Here is a 14,929-nt window from a genome sequence, read left to right as displayed (position 1 = left end):
CCAAGAGGAGCATCAATGGTTGGAAAACAGTTTGCCTGTCATCCCTGCCTCTGTTTCCTTGTCTGAAAACTGGGGCGATGACCCTTGCCCTTCCCACTTGTCAGGAACTTAAACTTACTTTGTGCCTCCAGGTAAGGCTTAAATACTTGTGCATCAATAGTGGGAAGAGGGGCCGAGTTTGGGGTGGCGGTCTGTTTCCTGAGGAAGCCCTGCAAGCTCTCAAGGGCAGAAGGCGCGCCTGCAGCTCGTTTGCTGCTGTGTCCTGGTGGGTGCTGGGATCCGGGCCCTCAGGGGCAGTTCTGCTGGTCCTGGCTCCCAGAGGCACTACTGGCAGCTGCTTCGTGGCAGGGATCTCTTCTGTCAGGCAGCGAGGAGTCCTTGTACCTTAGCAGGAATTTGGCCAGAGGGATAGTTCTGTGGGGTAATAAGGATGAGACACACGCTTGTTCAGAGCAAAATTGAGTGGCTCTCTGAGAAAGTGCTTTCGTGCTCCTCAGCCTTCCCACACCTGTCCCGGTCCCCTGGTCCTGAGCGACACGGCTGCCTTGGCCTTTGTTGCTCTGCAGATCCTAATAACTTCTGTGTTCTGTTCACAGGAGCAACCAGGGCTTTATGCACATGAAACTGACCAAAACCAAAGAGAAGTACGTCCTGGGTCAGAACAGCCCCCCGTTTGACAGCGTCCCGGAGGTCATCCACTACTACACCACCAGGAAGCTGCCCATCAAAGGGGCCGAGCACTTGTCGCTCCTCTACCCCGTGGCTGTGCGGACCCTGTGAGCGGGGCGCGGGCCGGCCCGCCCAGTCCAGCTTGTGTCGTGTGTATGGTACTAGCACACCGCTGCATGTCTCTAGAATGCTGTGGCCACTGCCGGGCGGAAGAAGGCCCCATCCAGACGAGGGCCGCCCGCCACCAGCCCCACCCACCCCCTCCTTGAGTTTCTGTGAATTAAAATATTTGCAAATCCAAAGAGATGCCTTCCAGGATGAACAAAGGATAGAGCTCCCAGCGGGGGGCGGGCGCTCCCTGGGCAGCGGCTCTTTGTTCCCCAGCTGTCAGTCACGAAGAATTCACACCTGTGTCTGGGGCACAGTTTTCCCACCAGGCCCCCCTGGTGCTGGGAGCCAAATGCTGGGGCTTCAAGACCCCACAGGGGCCCCCGGGCCCTGCCTCCCCCTGGTGTGTGTGTGTCTGTGTGAGTGTGAGCACATACGGGAGAGAACGTGGTCACGCACAGAGGTGAGTAAGCCACTAATCCACTTGTAGTCACTCAGTGTAATCATTAGATCTTCAAGGAATCGTTGTGCCGTCGAAAAGAGGATTCAATTATTTATGAAGAGGGTGTGTAAATAAAATAGTCGTTTAATATATGTTCTTATCCCTTTTTTTATGGACCACACAGGGTTTCTGAGGGGCAGTGCTGACCTGCTGTTTCATTCCCAGAGCAAGGTGTGTGTCTGGGCACCTCCCTAGGGAGGGAGGTGGACAGAGGGCTTTTCTTTGCTCCCTGAGAGTCAGCCTGCAGGAAGGTGCAGCTACACCCTGCGTTCAGGCTCTCCCTTCTGCCTACAGCAGCCCAGTGACGGCCAGTCTGCGTTAACCCCTCAGGGGCACAGCACCCGGCAATCCACAAAGGGCTCTCCCCATTATTGGGTCTGTGCCACCCTGTAAGGCATTTAACATGTGGGGAAAGGGTGGCTCAGAGAGGGAAAGTAACTTACTCAAGGCCACACAGCTCATAAGCAGAGGAGGCTCATGTGCCAGATTAGCAGGCTCCATAGCCAGTGCTTCGGCTCTACGTGGCCTCACTGTCACCCTGCTCCTGGCGAGGGGCAGTCCTGCCTCTCGGGGGACATTGGGGATCTCTTGGTTGTTCACACTGCCTCCACACAGATAAACCACCCCACACACTGCCACATGCACCTCAGTCTTGCCCCGTCCTTGGTGGGAGAGGGAGTCTCCCCACACGTTCAGGGCAGACCCTCGCTGGGCTGTGAGGTTATTCAGGTCCCCTGCCTTCCCCACCCACCCACCATCGCACACCAGGGAGATGCGGATGCGGGCAGTAGAGCCGCACCCAGCAGCATGGGGCACGGCTCCCGTCTGCGGGAGCCGGTGTGAGGGGTCACAGAGCACGTCCCGCCCGCCCAGCTGGCCTGATGGAACGGTCCTCAGCGCCAAGTGAACACCACGAGCAGGCTTCAGGGATGCTGCAGGCTCACGGGTCAGAGTGGAGACCGAGGCCCAGCGGAGGAGGAGGACTTGTCACGCCGCCCGTCTGGCCTGAGCGGAGCGGGACTGAGAGCCAGGCCCTTCCAGCGGCTACCATGGATTTCAGCAATTGTGGCCAAAGCCGTTTCCTTGGCAACCGGTCTTTCTGCCCAGTCCGCCCTTTGGGTCGTCCTGCCGGGTCCTTGTATGTCGGTCCAGGCAGCCCCAGCTCCTCCCCTTTGTGGGTCCCAGGCCGATCGGCCTCGGTTACCACGCTGGCTGCGGCCAGGGTCTAGTCTCCCCAGACTCAGTCCTGACCTTTCACCTGTTTGCGTTTTCCAAAACATCCTTTGAGGCAAGAGAGGACCTGGAGTGACTCAGGCTTTCCTCTGTCTGTCTTTTTTTTTGGTGAATGAGAAAATGAGTGAGGAGGTGGCCCTTGTCCAAACAAAAGTGCCTCAGGAGCCTGGACCCCAAGGGCGCCGTCAGAGGCGGGGACCTGGGGACAGCCCCCTGAGCAGGCGGGGGGCGAGGCTGCACCAGCCCCTCTCCCACCATCAAGCCCAGCTCCCTGGGGCGCCTCCCGAGGCTGCAGGGTGGGCAAGACGAGACCCCCCCCCCCAGTAGACAGTCTTCCGAGCAGGTCTCTCCTCAGAAAAGGCTGCGCCTGTGGTCCCAGGAGGAGCCGAGGCCTGTGCTCTGTGAGGGGACGCCCGGGCCGTCCTGCATCTCCCCGAAGCTCCCCTGGGAGGCCCGGCCCCCAGCTGCCCTGGGGCCTGAGGCCGGCAGAGGAGCCAGCCTACAGGATGGGAGCTGCTGAAAGGAATTTTTTTCCTTAATTTTATGAACCTCTCCCTCGTCTTCCTCTAATTGTGACCATTTCCTGTGTCGGCATGTATTCATGTTTTCTTGGACATCTAACAATTGGAACAGCTTTTCCCTTTCAGAAAGGCTCACATTCAGGTTACTGGCGTTGGTTTGGTTTTTGTTTTGGCTTTTTTTTTTTTTTCATCTGCTGCCAATTAATGGAGGAAAGAAATGAACTGGATTTCTTTGAGGGGAAAAAAAGCTCCCTGCCACACAATGTCCCGCCCTCAGCATTTTGTCTCAGAACACAACCTCCAGCCACTCCCCGGCCCCGTGGCTCAGAGCCACAGGGCTGTTGGGCTTCTGTGGTTTTCTTCCTTGCTTTCCCTCCTCTCTTGGCTTCATTATCGACCACAATGCCCTGACCACTTCAGCAGCTCTGTCCTTGAGCGCCAGGGAGCCGAGGGCCTCTCAGGCAGGCCCCGAACAAGGGGCGCCCACAGAAAGAAAGGCGGCTCTGCGGGGAGAGGGGCGCAGCAGCCCTTGCCCGGCACGGTGGAAGGCGCTGGCTCCTCGGGAAGGCTGGGCCAGTTCCAGCCCAGCTGCGCCCCCTCCTGGGGCGGCGCGTGAGCAGAGGGACCTTGAGTCCACCCCCAGCAGGGGCCGCGCAGTCCCAGGGGCAGCCCTTGGCAGACGCTCTGCATCGACTGCTCTCCCAGGACCCCAAGATTCCCTTTGAGGATTTTGAACACCAAGCTCTGGCTGCTCTCCCAGACGCTCACTCTCTCCGAAGTGGTTAATGTCACTTGACCAAGGGCCCAGCTGGGACAGATGGCCAGGCTTACCATTTGCTCTCACAGACTCTGGGGACGGTGCATGCAGAAAGCTGGCAGACAGGGCGGCTGGCGTTTGGAGTCAGCCATGGTTTCCTATGAAGGGTCCTGGCTGGGTCAGGCGGCCGTCCAGCAAACTGCCATGTCCATCGCTTCACCTTTCCAGAATCAGTTACCAGCAAAGACCAAGTGGGGCAAGTTGTCCAGAGGGAGCTGGCCCAGCCTAGAGCCTGAGACGGAGGAGCGCCCTGCACGCCAGCACCCGCTGGGCACAGCAGCCCCCAGCCTCTCCTCCCTGCTCCTCGGGGCTGTCATGTCACTGCCAGGAGCCTCGTCCCAGCCACCTACTGCTAAAAAAGTATCCTGTAAAGATCTAGTTCTGTGCGATAAACTGTGTAATAACATGTCTTCAATGTGAAGCTTATAATATACACGTGTCTTATTTAAGTGTACCTCACCGAACATGCATGTTTTATTTCTTTAAGATGCAACCGTGGGGGCTGGCCCCGTGGCCGAGTGGTTAAGTTCACGTGCTCTGCTGCAGGCGGCCCAGTGTTTCCTTGGTTCGAATCCTGGGCACGGACACGACACCACTCATCAAACCATGGTGAGGCAGCGTCCCACATGCCACAAGTAGGACCCACAACAAAGAATATACAACTATGCACCCGGGGGCTTTGGGGAGAAAAAGGAAAAAAATAAAATCTTTAAAAAAAAAAGATGCAACCGTGTGCTGCAGGAGTTTAGGAATTTAGTTTGCTTGCCCCCTGCCTGCAGAGGCTACGGCTCTGCCATCTTCCCACAAAGGGGGATTGTTACAGGAAAAAAGGGACCTCCCTGCCTCCCATTAGGAGGAAGATGTAGCCCTAATGAGCTCGCTAAATGGAAACTAATTAATTTGTTCAGCAAACATTTGAGTGCCTACTGGGCCTCGGGCCGGTGGACACAGAGGTTGGTGGGGCCCAGCCCCTGCCCTCAGGAAGGTTCCCGTGGTGGGGAAACAACCAGGCGAGTGCCCGTGAGTAATCGAGGGAGTCTGGGGTGCTGAGGGAGCCCAGATGAGGAGACTTGAATCTGTCTGTTGGGCCTGGAGGGATGAGTGGGGAGCCTGGAAGGCTGGGTGTTTTGGGCAGAGGGAACAGGTCATCAGGGAGAGGAGGACAGGCCCGGTGTGGCGCAGCCTGCCCAGGAGGAGATGGCAAAGCCAACAGCCTCCACGGGCTCCATCCTGTGGTGGCAGAACAGAGCTGGGCAACGGGAGGGGCATTCGTCTCCTTGAGCCAGGAAGCAATCTTGGTCTCTCTGAGGACTTTGGGAGATGCTGGCCTCCATTTTCTGGAGCAGCGAATCCTTAAGGAGAGGCGGGCAGGGCACCCCTGGCACACGGTCTCTGTCCTTGGCCCTCACACCGTCAGCGTGAGGAGGTCATTATGCAGCCTGAGGCAGGGCAGGCCTGGAGGGTCTGTGCTCCCCCGCCTCACACACAGATCAGCACCTGAGGACACACAGGGTCCCCCAGCACAGCAGGGAGCCTGCTCTGGGTGGTCCCCAAGCCCCACCTCGCCCTGGAGGAACTCCCTGCCTCTCCCGCCCCTCCCTCCTAAGGATGCACCCTCTGTCTCCCAGCAGGCCCTTCCTCCCACACTGCCCCCAGGACCTGGCTCTGGTTCTCCCGTCCCCTCCCAGAGACCAGTGACCGGCATCCACACCTCCACTCCCATGCCCCTCAGAGCATGCCCCCTCAGCCCCCACACACAGGGCCTGCCCTGCGATGCCTGTGTTAGAGGGAGGGCAAAGCCCTGGCGTGTTCCTGGGCCCAAGCAGGACCAGGGGCCAAGGGTGATCAGTGCTCTGCGGCCAGGAATTTCCTGAAGGGGAAGGAAAAAATGTCTCTGGTGGTCACCTCTAAATTCCTGTTTTATGTTCTGGGGAGTCTTTTATTTCTGTTTCAGTTCCATCTAACAAACACTGAACATGAAACGACCTGGGATGAGCTGGTGACCTGCAGCGGAAAGCCGGGTGCAGGAAGTGTCTTCCTCAACTCGAGTCCTCAGGAAGCCGTGGGTGGCCAGATGCCTGCCCACTGCCTCTCTGCACAGAGACCCAGTAGCATGGGCCGGAAACCGAGCTCCAGAGAGGGACAGGGGCTAGCTCAAAGCCACACAGCAAGTCTGTCTACACATGCCTTGGGTGCTTGAGGGTGGCCAGCTGGGGGTCACCTTGGCCAGTGCAGCTCTGGGAAGACTGGGGTAGGGGTGGGGATTCTTTCTGGACAGAATTTATGGGCTGATTCTTCCTCAGTGGCTCTCTCCTGAGTGGCACTGTCCCAGGCCTGCAGTGACTGGTGTCATCTCTGGCTTTAGGGGACAATTCTGAAGGAGTAGTGGGCTCACCGGCAGCAGGCTGTCACCTGTGTGGTCCTGTCGCCCTCGTGTGGTTTCCTCTGGCATTGCAGCCAGTGCCAGGAGAAGGGGAAGGCAGCTCCAAGTCACCTGGCCTGTTACAGGAAGAGAAACGGAGGCCCAGAGAAGGAAGAGACAGGCATGTAAACAGATAAATGGCAGGCCATGCAGAGTGGTGGGTGATGGGTGCCACAGCAGAGGAAGGGACACAGGAAGTGACATCTGAGCCGGGCTGCACATGCAGGGAGCGGGGCATCCCAGGGAGAGAAGCAGTGTAAGCGTGAGCTGGGTGGCAGGCTCCCTCTGACTCCCCATCCAGTGCTCCTTCAACTCCCTCTGTGCAAAGCCCCACAGACTTGTGCCAGCTGAGAAGGGAGGGCAGGCCGAAGCAGGACAGCTCAGTACAATTTTATGCGCTGTTTAAATTACTGAATTTCTGGTGATAAAATTAACATAGACTTACTGAATTAAATTTGCATTTCAGGAAAATGTAAAGATTTAAATTACCCTAAACTCAAAGAGAAGCACTGCTAACATTCTGAAGTATCTCTTCAGTCTTTTTTCCTATGCATATATACAATTTTTTTCCAGCTTTCTTCTGTACCCTCCATTTTCCAATGAGAAGTTAAATGCTTTTCCTTCATGTTATTAAATCTCCTACAATATGATCTTTTTTTCACAGCTGCATGATATTCTACTTTAATTTCTTCAAGTCTTTGTATAACCAGCTCTGCAGGGAATACCTTTGTTCAGAAATCACCATCCAATATTTCTGAGTTTTTTTTTTTTTTTAAAGATTGGCACCTGAGCTAACAACTGTTGCCAACCTTTTTTTTTTTGCTTTTTCTCCCCAAATTCCCCCAATACACAGCTGTATATTTTAGTAGTGGGTCCTTCTAGTTGTGGCATGTGGGACGCCGCCTCAGCGTGGCTTGACAAGCGGTGCCATGTCCGCGCCCAGGACCCGAACCAGTGAAACCCTGGGCCGCCGAAGCAGAGCGTGCAAACTTAACCACTCGGCCACGGGGCCGCGGCCGGCCCCTCTGGGTTTTTTCTTAAGGAGAAGCTCATAGAAGTGTCGCTACTGGGGCAGAGGGTGGGTCTGTCTTTAAGGCCTCTCACCATCCGGGGAGAGGTCCGCCTCCACTGCCGCGTCTGCGAGCGCCCACACAAGAGCTGGGCCCTGCGTTAGAGGACTTGCAGCAGCCTGGACTTTGCCTCAAATGTGACGCATGAGCTGAGCGTTCCCTTTCATCAACGACAACTTGAGTTCAGGCCTGGGGCCATGGGAGCAGGACAGGAGGTGCCTGGGCTGCTTGTAGGTGACCGAGTGTCCTGGGCTGCCCAGGATTGAGGGGTTTGCCCGGATGCAGGACTCTCAGTGTCAAGACTGGGATGGTCCCGGGCACACTGAAACAGTGGTCACCCTAGCTACCAGCTCGTGGTGTGACCCTCAGCAAGCCCCTGACCATTTGCCCCTGTGAGGGCAGCATTCTGGGCAGGGGCCAGGGATCGGGGACCCAGGGAGGCTCAGAAGGAGCCCTGCCCACCTGGAGTGTGGGAAGCAGGTGAGACAAGGAAGAGCTGTCATTCCTGGGGGCATGCCAGGCTCGCATCCTGACTCTGTCCTTCCCAGTGGTGTGGCCGGGGTGGGGTGCAAAGAGCTTCCACTGGCTCCACCGTAAATGGCACGAGAAGCAACCTCACGGAGCGACTGCAAAGCTGACACAGTCTTGGATGCACGCCCTCAGCACGCCTGAAGGTCGTCAACCTTCAGTCTGAGGTTCCAAGAAGGCTTCCTGCAGAGGGTGAAAGTGGAGTCTGTGTGACGAGTTAACAGTCCCCTAGCCCACTGAACACCACGGAGTGAGGGTCAGAGCGGCAGGATCTTTTCCTCTCTGGCTTGAGGCCCAGAGTTCTCCATTCCCCTACCTCAGCCTCTTCTGGCTCCTGTCTTTGCTGTTTAAATTAATGCTGACATACCATAGTTATGATTTAAATAGTAAGCATCTGTTGTTTACTATTTAAATAATTATATTTGTCTATTTCAATATTAAACCTATTTATTGTCTTTATTGTTTAAACATCAAATTTGTGCAGTGTCTTTACCATTTAAGTATTAAACATGTATCCTGCTCGTTATGGGTTAGCCTACCCCCACTGGAACGCAGTCCCGCACGAGCAGGGACCAAGGAGAGCTTCCGCTCGCAGCAGGCGCTCCACAGGCATTGCTCAGTGACGGAACAATGATCGAGTTCCCGTTTCTGCTGGGCTTGCTCCATGTGCCGCTCACATTGAGCATGCGTTCGTCTCCCATGATGGAGTCCCCTCTGTGCAGACAGGGGACAGAGGCTCAGACGGTGAAGCGGCTGCTAGGAAAAGCAGTTAGCTTGAGCAGCGGGGGCTCAGAGCTCATGCGCTGGACTCACCTCCAGAGGAGGGTCACAGCCCATGGTGAGCAGGATCTAGAGGGAATGAGGTGGTCCCTTCTTCCCAGGAGCAAGAGAGAAGGGGGACATTTAGAGCTTCAGTGACCCAGCCCCTGAGCTCCATTGCCCCCTCCACACCCAGCACGTGAAGGAGAATGGACGTCCATCACTCTGGGTCTGCTATCCTGGGTAGCCCCCCTCAGGGACTGAGAAGGCAGGCACCCAGAAAGACCCTCATTTTGAAGATGGGGATATTGAGGCTCAGAGCGGGGCAGGGCTTTGCCCCAGGTACAGAACCTGGAAGTGGTGGGTCTAGGAGTCAAACCCAGGCTTGCTGACCTTGCAACATGCCACGTCTCGTCCAGGGCTTCCCAGCTGCTGCAACACAAGGCTCGCACGTGCCTCTCGTAAAATACCAATTCCTGAGCCCCTCCTCTTGGAGACTTTGACGCAGTAGGTCTCGGGTGGGCACCAGGAACCTGTATTTGTAATGAGCTCCTCAGGGTGTCTGATGATCAGAGTCCTGGGTGAAGGGCCAGTGGGGCCGCTGCCCTGCAGCTCACCATCCACAGATCCTTTTCCCAGGTGCCAGGCACCAACTACCCAGTTGTGCTCCTGTTCTCAAAAATGGTGGAGGTGGTGGCGTTCCAGCCTCAACTCCTGCTAGGTCCTAAATGCTTGCAGGTCGTGGGACTTCTCTAGCATATAAATTATATGAAAATCAGAGAAAATAACTATCACGTAACTGCTTGGAAAACCCACATAGTATTGTGCTAGATGTTTGATGTCATTTTATTGATTCAGCCCTTGCTAGATAAAAATGTGTTTTTCACAAGTATGTGTCACTTAGATACAAAGTAAAGTGTCCCAAGATCCCACCCAGAGGTCAGCAATCATTCTGAGCCCTGAGAGCTACGAGGGAGCAAAGGCTCTGGCTGTGGGTGTGCCTGGAACAAAGGCAAAGTTGGGAGATAGGAACGAGGTCAGGGAGAATGAGAAGCTTGGTGTCTCCCTCCAAACACACTCCTTCCCATCCCATGCGTTTTGTGGAGGCCACCTTGTTTAAATGCTAGTCATGCTTTGTGGGTCACCTCTTCCAGGTAGCCTCCCCTGACTGCAGTTAGTGCATTTTTTTTCCCTAAAGATTTTATTTTTCCTTTTTCTCCCAAAGCCCCCGGGTACATAGTTGTGTATTTTTAGTTGTGGCTCCTTCTAGTTGTGGCATGTGGGATGCCACCTCAGCATGGCTTGATGAGTGGTGCCATGTCCGCACGCAGGATTCGAACTGGCAAAACCCTGGGCCACCGAGGCAGAGCATGCAAACTTAACCACTCAGCCATGGGGCCGGCCCCAGCTAGTGCATTTTTGCTCTCCCATTGACACTCATGGCACTGGTATGTGCCTGTCTCATGTTTTCATGAGACTGCCTCATGGTTTCTCCTTAGGACTGGACCTCAGTATTCCCGCTGAGCTGCAGATCATTCACTCACACATTCTTGAGTGCTGCAGTTCCCTGTGTTTCAAACTTTAGGTCATTATTATGGGTCAGAATATCAATTTAGAGCTGTTTCCCAAAACTGCCTAAGCAGAATCGCCTGGAGCTTGTGTTAAATATAGACAGGCCAACCAGCCTCTCCCTTGGAAATCCTGATTTCATAGTAGGTCTGACTTGGGACTGGGGATCTGTTTTTAACTGACCCTCCAGGAGCTAGAATCTAGCTTTCCTTTTTTTTGAGGAAGATTAGCCCTCAGGTAACTACTGCCAGTCCTCCTCTTTTTGCTGAGAAAGACTGGCCCTGAGCTAGCATCTGTGCTCATCTTCCTCTACTTTATATGTGGGATGCCTACCACAGCATGGCATGCCAAGCGGTGCCATGTCCGCACCTGGGATCCGAACCAGGGAACCCTGGCCCGCCGAGAAGCGGAACGTGCGAACTTAACCACTGTGCCACCGGGCCGGGTCCAGAATCTAGCTTTCCAATCTGTAAAGTGCATACAAATCACTGGTGATCTCGTTAAATACAGATCCTAGCTCACTGGGTCTGGGGAGGGCCAGGAAGGGTCGTTTGTGACAAGCTCTCAAGTGATGCTGATGCTGTGCGCCAGGGGTCACAGGGCGCTTGGCCATGTTCAGGTGATTCTTATCTTTAGGCATATTGAAGAGCAAGGATTTAGTGCTTGCTCACAACCTCAGCACACCTGGGGAGCTTTTAAAACGTACCAGGTCCCACTGCAGACCAATTAAATCAGAATGGGGGGGGGGCTTTGTTTGGGTTTGATTTGGTTTTTAAAGCTTCTTAGATAATTCTGGTATAAAACAGGGTCGAGGCTCACTGATTCAGTGGGTCCCCACCAGCATGAAAATAAGGCAATGAATAAATGGAATAGAATAGAGGATCTCTACAGGCTTGTAGGGGAAGAGCTCAGCCTCAGGTCTACGTGTTATACATGCAGATGGTGTGAGTTGCTAGATCAATGTGGGTCTGAAAATGAATGAAGGAGAAAGGGAGCATGTCCTGGAGTTCACAGACCAGCCGCGGGGATAGATGGACTGAAGGAGTTCAAGGACACCCCTCCCCCAGCACAGTAGGGAGCTCTGTGGCGCAGGCAGTGAGGCGAGGGTCAGGGAGGCGAGGGTCAGGGAAAGCAACAGAAGCATCTGCGTAAGCAAAGAGTGAGGTGTCAGGACTCCCCTGAAGCAGGCAGGGCCTTCGAGGCACAGAGGACAAAATGTACGTAGTTGGAGGCGTGTAAAAGAATGCAGTAAGTTCCAGGAAGGGAACCAGCAGTTGCTGGCGGTGTGGCTGGAGCCTGGGGGTGTGAAGGGGAGTGGCAGACGATTGCAGGGGCCTGGGAAATGTGAGCTGAGAGGAAGGAAGGTCACTGACCCCTTGCCAGGAAACAATCTACGGCAGGTGACCTAATCTGAGCAGAGCCACTCACGTGGGTAGTCATGACAACCACTGACAGCTTGTGTAAAGCTATTTCTGTGGACCAAGGACTCATGGAGTCTGAGGGCACTAGACATTTCTTTCTAGGAAACATTTTGGGGTGCTTAAGCAAAGATCAGTCAGCAACACTCCTATGTCCCTTTTCCCAAGAACCCAGGCCCTCTTCAGCAGCATTTTATTTGGGCTAACACCCTTTCTGCCAAGCACTGAGTCGGAGGGCCAGAAACAAGTCAGGCACCTCTGCCCTGGGAAAGGGAGACAGCGGCACGACAACTAGGACACAGGGCAGGATGTTGGAACTGCCCAAACTTTGTCCTACGGGAAGGCAAAGGCAAGGGCGGCCAGTTCTGTGTGGGTAGTCAGAGGCGAATTTTTGGAGGAAGAGGCTAAGGGCCTGTAAGGGTTCACATGTTTGACGGCTAAAGAGTTGAAGTGTCGGTGGTGAAAGGGCAGGGAAAGGCTTAAAGAACACAAGGATCTGCAAACACTGAGCGATGGCACATAGCCGAAGCTGAAGTACAGAGTGTAGCTGGGAATGAGGTGGACAGACAGGCAGAGGGGCCAGGACAACAGACAGCCTCGTGCCGAGTGAAGGCGTTTGGTATTGGGAGGCAAGAGGGAACCATTGGAGGTTTTTAAGCTGAGGAGTGAGATGATCAAAGCCAGGTTAGAAGGACATTTAGCTGACAGCCCAGACAGAGACTGGAGGAATGGAGAAGAGGTTAGGAGACTGGAGAGTGAACAAAAGAATGGGTGGATGAGGACGGAGAAATGAAAGGCTAACTTTATGATGAATTCTGAATCAGAAAATAGAGGGTTTTGATCTCCAACATTCATATGCCCAAGAAGAGCCAATTAAGGGCCTGGGGTTTCTGACAAGGAACTAAGAGCAGACGGGCAGAGGCCTGCACTGTGGCCTGCAGCGTAGCAGAAGCCAATGGCTGCGCTCCAGACTCCCGTGTTCCTGCTGGCCTGGGACTTCCTCACTCTCTGGAGTCTGTGTGCCCCAATTGTGTGTTTAATTTCAGTCTTTTCCTCCTTTTCAGGTTTTACCACAGGAGAATAACGTCTCCATTCTAATCTGAAATGAATTATTTATGCCTATGAACATGCTGGATGCCCACCTGCCTTATTTTTCGAATAATCCACATGAACAGGAATTCACACGAGGCATGGCAAACATAATTTTGAGGTAAACGCCCTTTCCCCTGTTGCCCGATTAATCGTTCCAAACCACTGCGTGGCCTCGTCCTTGTCCTGTGGAGCCTAATTAGGTGCCTGGGGCCCACCGTCTGACAGTCAGGATTTGCATTATCAGACCCCACCACCCACCCGACCTTAATCTTATCTCCTGCTACCGTGACTTTCTCCCCTAGCCCAAATTCCACTCATTCATCCTCCAAACCCCCGTTCAAACACCTCCTACCCTCTGAAGCTGTCCCTGGTTCTCTCTCAAGGGGAAGGGCCCCTTATGCTTCTGAATTTCCAGAGTCTTGTTTTTCTATCCTTCGTGAGACGCTGAGCTCCCCCAAGAGAGCTTAGGTATGGACAATGGCACATGGGAGGAACCTCAGGAGAGTGTGTGCTGAAATCAGTAGTATGGTCTCCCACATCCAAAGAAGCAGGTGAACTGCCCAGCTCAGGCACACCAGACAAAATTCTGGAGTCAGTATCTACAGGGTGCTCCCGGGGGAAGCGGGCAGGGAAAGCCACCTGCTGGAGCCGTCCCCGGAGCGATGCTTCACTCCAGTGGGGTTGCCTACTGGACTAACCCCAGGTGCAGAGCACGCACTTCACGTATTTGACGAGCCTCTCCTCTCCAGGGTGACCTTTCTCACCTCTGTGGTGCAAGCTCCAGTTGACCAGTGAGAGTCACACCGTCGCTCCCAGGGATTCTTCCAAGGGCTGAGGGACACATGCGAGGCAGGCGCTACTTCTCAGACAGGCATTTGGGGCCCAGGGACTTGTCCAAGGTCACTCCCAGGAAGTGTCAGGGCTGTGACTTGACCTAGGCCTCCTAACTCCTGTGAGCGGAGTCCAAGACCTGCCAGTCATCTGGGGTTGAAAAGAAACAGGTTAAAAGTGATTTGTAGGTCCTAAAGCACACACAGGTGTCCTTCTGTGAACACATTTCCATTAAAAAAAAAAATCTGGTTTATTTATATAGCCTTTTCTTTAAAAGATTGGCACCTGAGCGAAGTCTGTTGCCAATCTTTTTCTTCTTCTTCTCAAAGCCCCTCAGGACATAGTTGTTGAGGAAGATCAGCCCTGAGCTAACATCTGCTGCCAATCCCCCTCTTTTTGCTGAGGAAGACTGGCCCTGAGCTAACATCCGTGCCCATCTTCCTCTACTTTATACATGGGACGCCTACCACAGCGTGGCTCACCAAGCGGCACCATGTCCGCACCCGGATCCAAACGGGCAAACCCCGGGCCGCCCAAGTGGAACGTGCGAACTTAACCGCTCTGCCACCGGGCCGGCCCCTGGATTTTCCTTTGAACAAAACTTTTATTACTGTTCAAGATATTCTGTGGAGAATTTTGGTCTAATTGGTCGCCTCACCATCTGTATCGTGCCCTGTTTCTTCGCCATAGAGGCTCTGATTTGGGATTATATGCTCCCCTTTCCAGGGTGCAAGCCTGCCCTGGCTTTGTGCATCATAGCACACCCTTTATCTGTGCTCAGGAGAACATCCTTCTCATGGCCCACAGGAAAGGCCACTCCAGGGCTTGATGAAATCTAATCAAGGCTACAAAGGGGCTAGGCGGGGCACCTTCAAGGCTTCAGCGCTCGCCACCCACTGGGTCTACGCCCACGGTCCTCCCGCAGGCCGCGAGCTAGAGAACGCGTTGGCTGTTTGTGGCACGGCAAGGCCGCCGTACGATGACAAGGGCCCGGTATTCTGGCTCGCGGAGCCCCAATGCCTTACGACAGGTGGGATGAACACCCCATACCTGCCTCACCGCGGCGAACGGCGGCGAGAAGCCGGAGGGCGTCACCCGACTCTCCGCGGGCTCCTGGAGAGGCGGCGCGGCGGCGTGCTCCTCACGTGACCCGGCCCGGGCGGTGTCGAGCGCCCCGCCCCGCCCCGCCCCGCCCTGCCCCGCGCGCCGGTCGGTTACGGTCTGCGCCTGCGCGGGCGCTGCTCGCGGGCTCGGGCGCTCGCCGACCTGCGGGCGGGTGGCTGCCGGGCGTGGGGCCGGGCGCCCGTGGCGATGGTGAGTGTGGGGGGCGCGCGCGAGGGGAGCCCGGGGCTCCCCGGCCTCTGCGTGGAGGGAGTGGGAGCGCGGGGGT

At 55.1% G+C, this 14,929-nt stretch overlaps 2 protein-coding genes across 5 annotated transcripts in view; both read left to right on the top strand.

Annotated features, from left to right (window-relative positions):
* The window catches only part of SHB (SH2 domain containing adaptor protein B), a 130,216-nt gene extending 128,845 nt beyond the window's left edge, over positions 1-1,371 (top strand). Inside the window, exon 6 of the mRNA XM_046669655.1 lies at positions 597-1,371. Within this exon, the coding sequence (XP_046525611.1) occupies positions 597-780 (184 nt within the window). The 3' untranslated portion in view covers positions 781-1,371. The remainder of the gene's footprint in view (positions 1-596) is intronic.
* A 9,591-nt stretch (positions 1,372-10,962) lies between these two features.
* SLC25A51 (solute carrier family 25 member 51) overlaps positions 10,963-14,929 on the top strand; it is a 20,735-nt gene continuing 16,768 nt past the window's right edge. The window contains exons 1-2 of one of the 4 annotated variants that reach the window (XM_046669692.1): positions 10,963-12,300; positions 12,681-12,826. The gene's annotated coding sequence lies outside the window, so the exon portion shown is untranslated. Of the gene's footprint in view, positions 12,827-14,449; positions 14,854-14,929 lie in introns of those variants that run through there. The other 3 variants (XM_046669685.1, XM_046669676.1, XM_046669668.1) reach the window with 3 other exon arrangements.

The sequence above is a fragment of the Equus quagga genome, chromosome 1 (genome assembly GCF_021613505.1).
Source record: "Equus quagga isolate Etosha38 chromosome 1, UCLA_HA_Equagga_1.0, whole genome shotgun sequence".
NCBI classification, from domain to species: domain Eukaryota; kingdom Metazoa; phylum Chordata; class Mammalia; order Perissodactyla; family Equidae; genus Equus; species Equus quagga.
The sequence above is the reverse complement of the archived record's forward strand: the minus strand, read 5'-3'. Positions and strand labels throughout refer to the sequence as shown.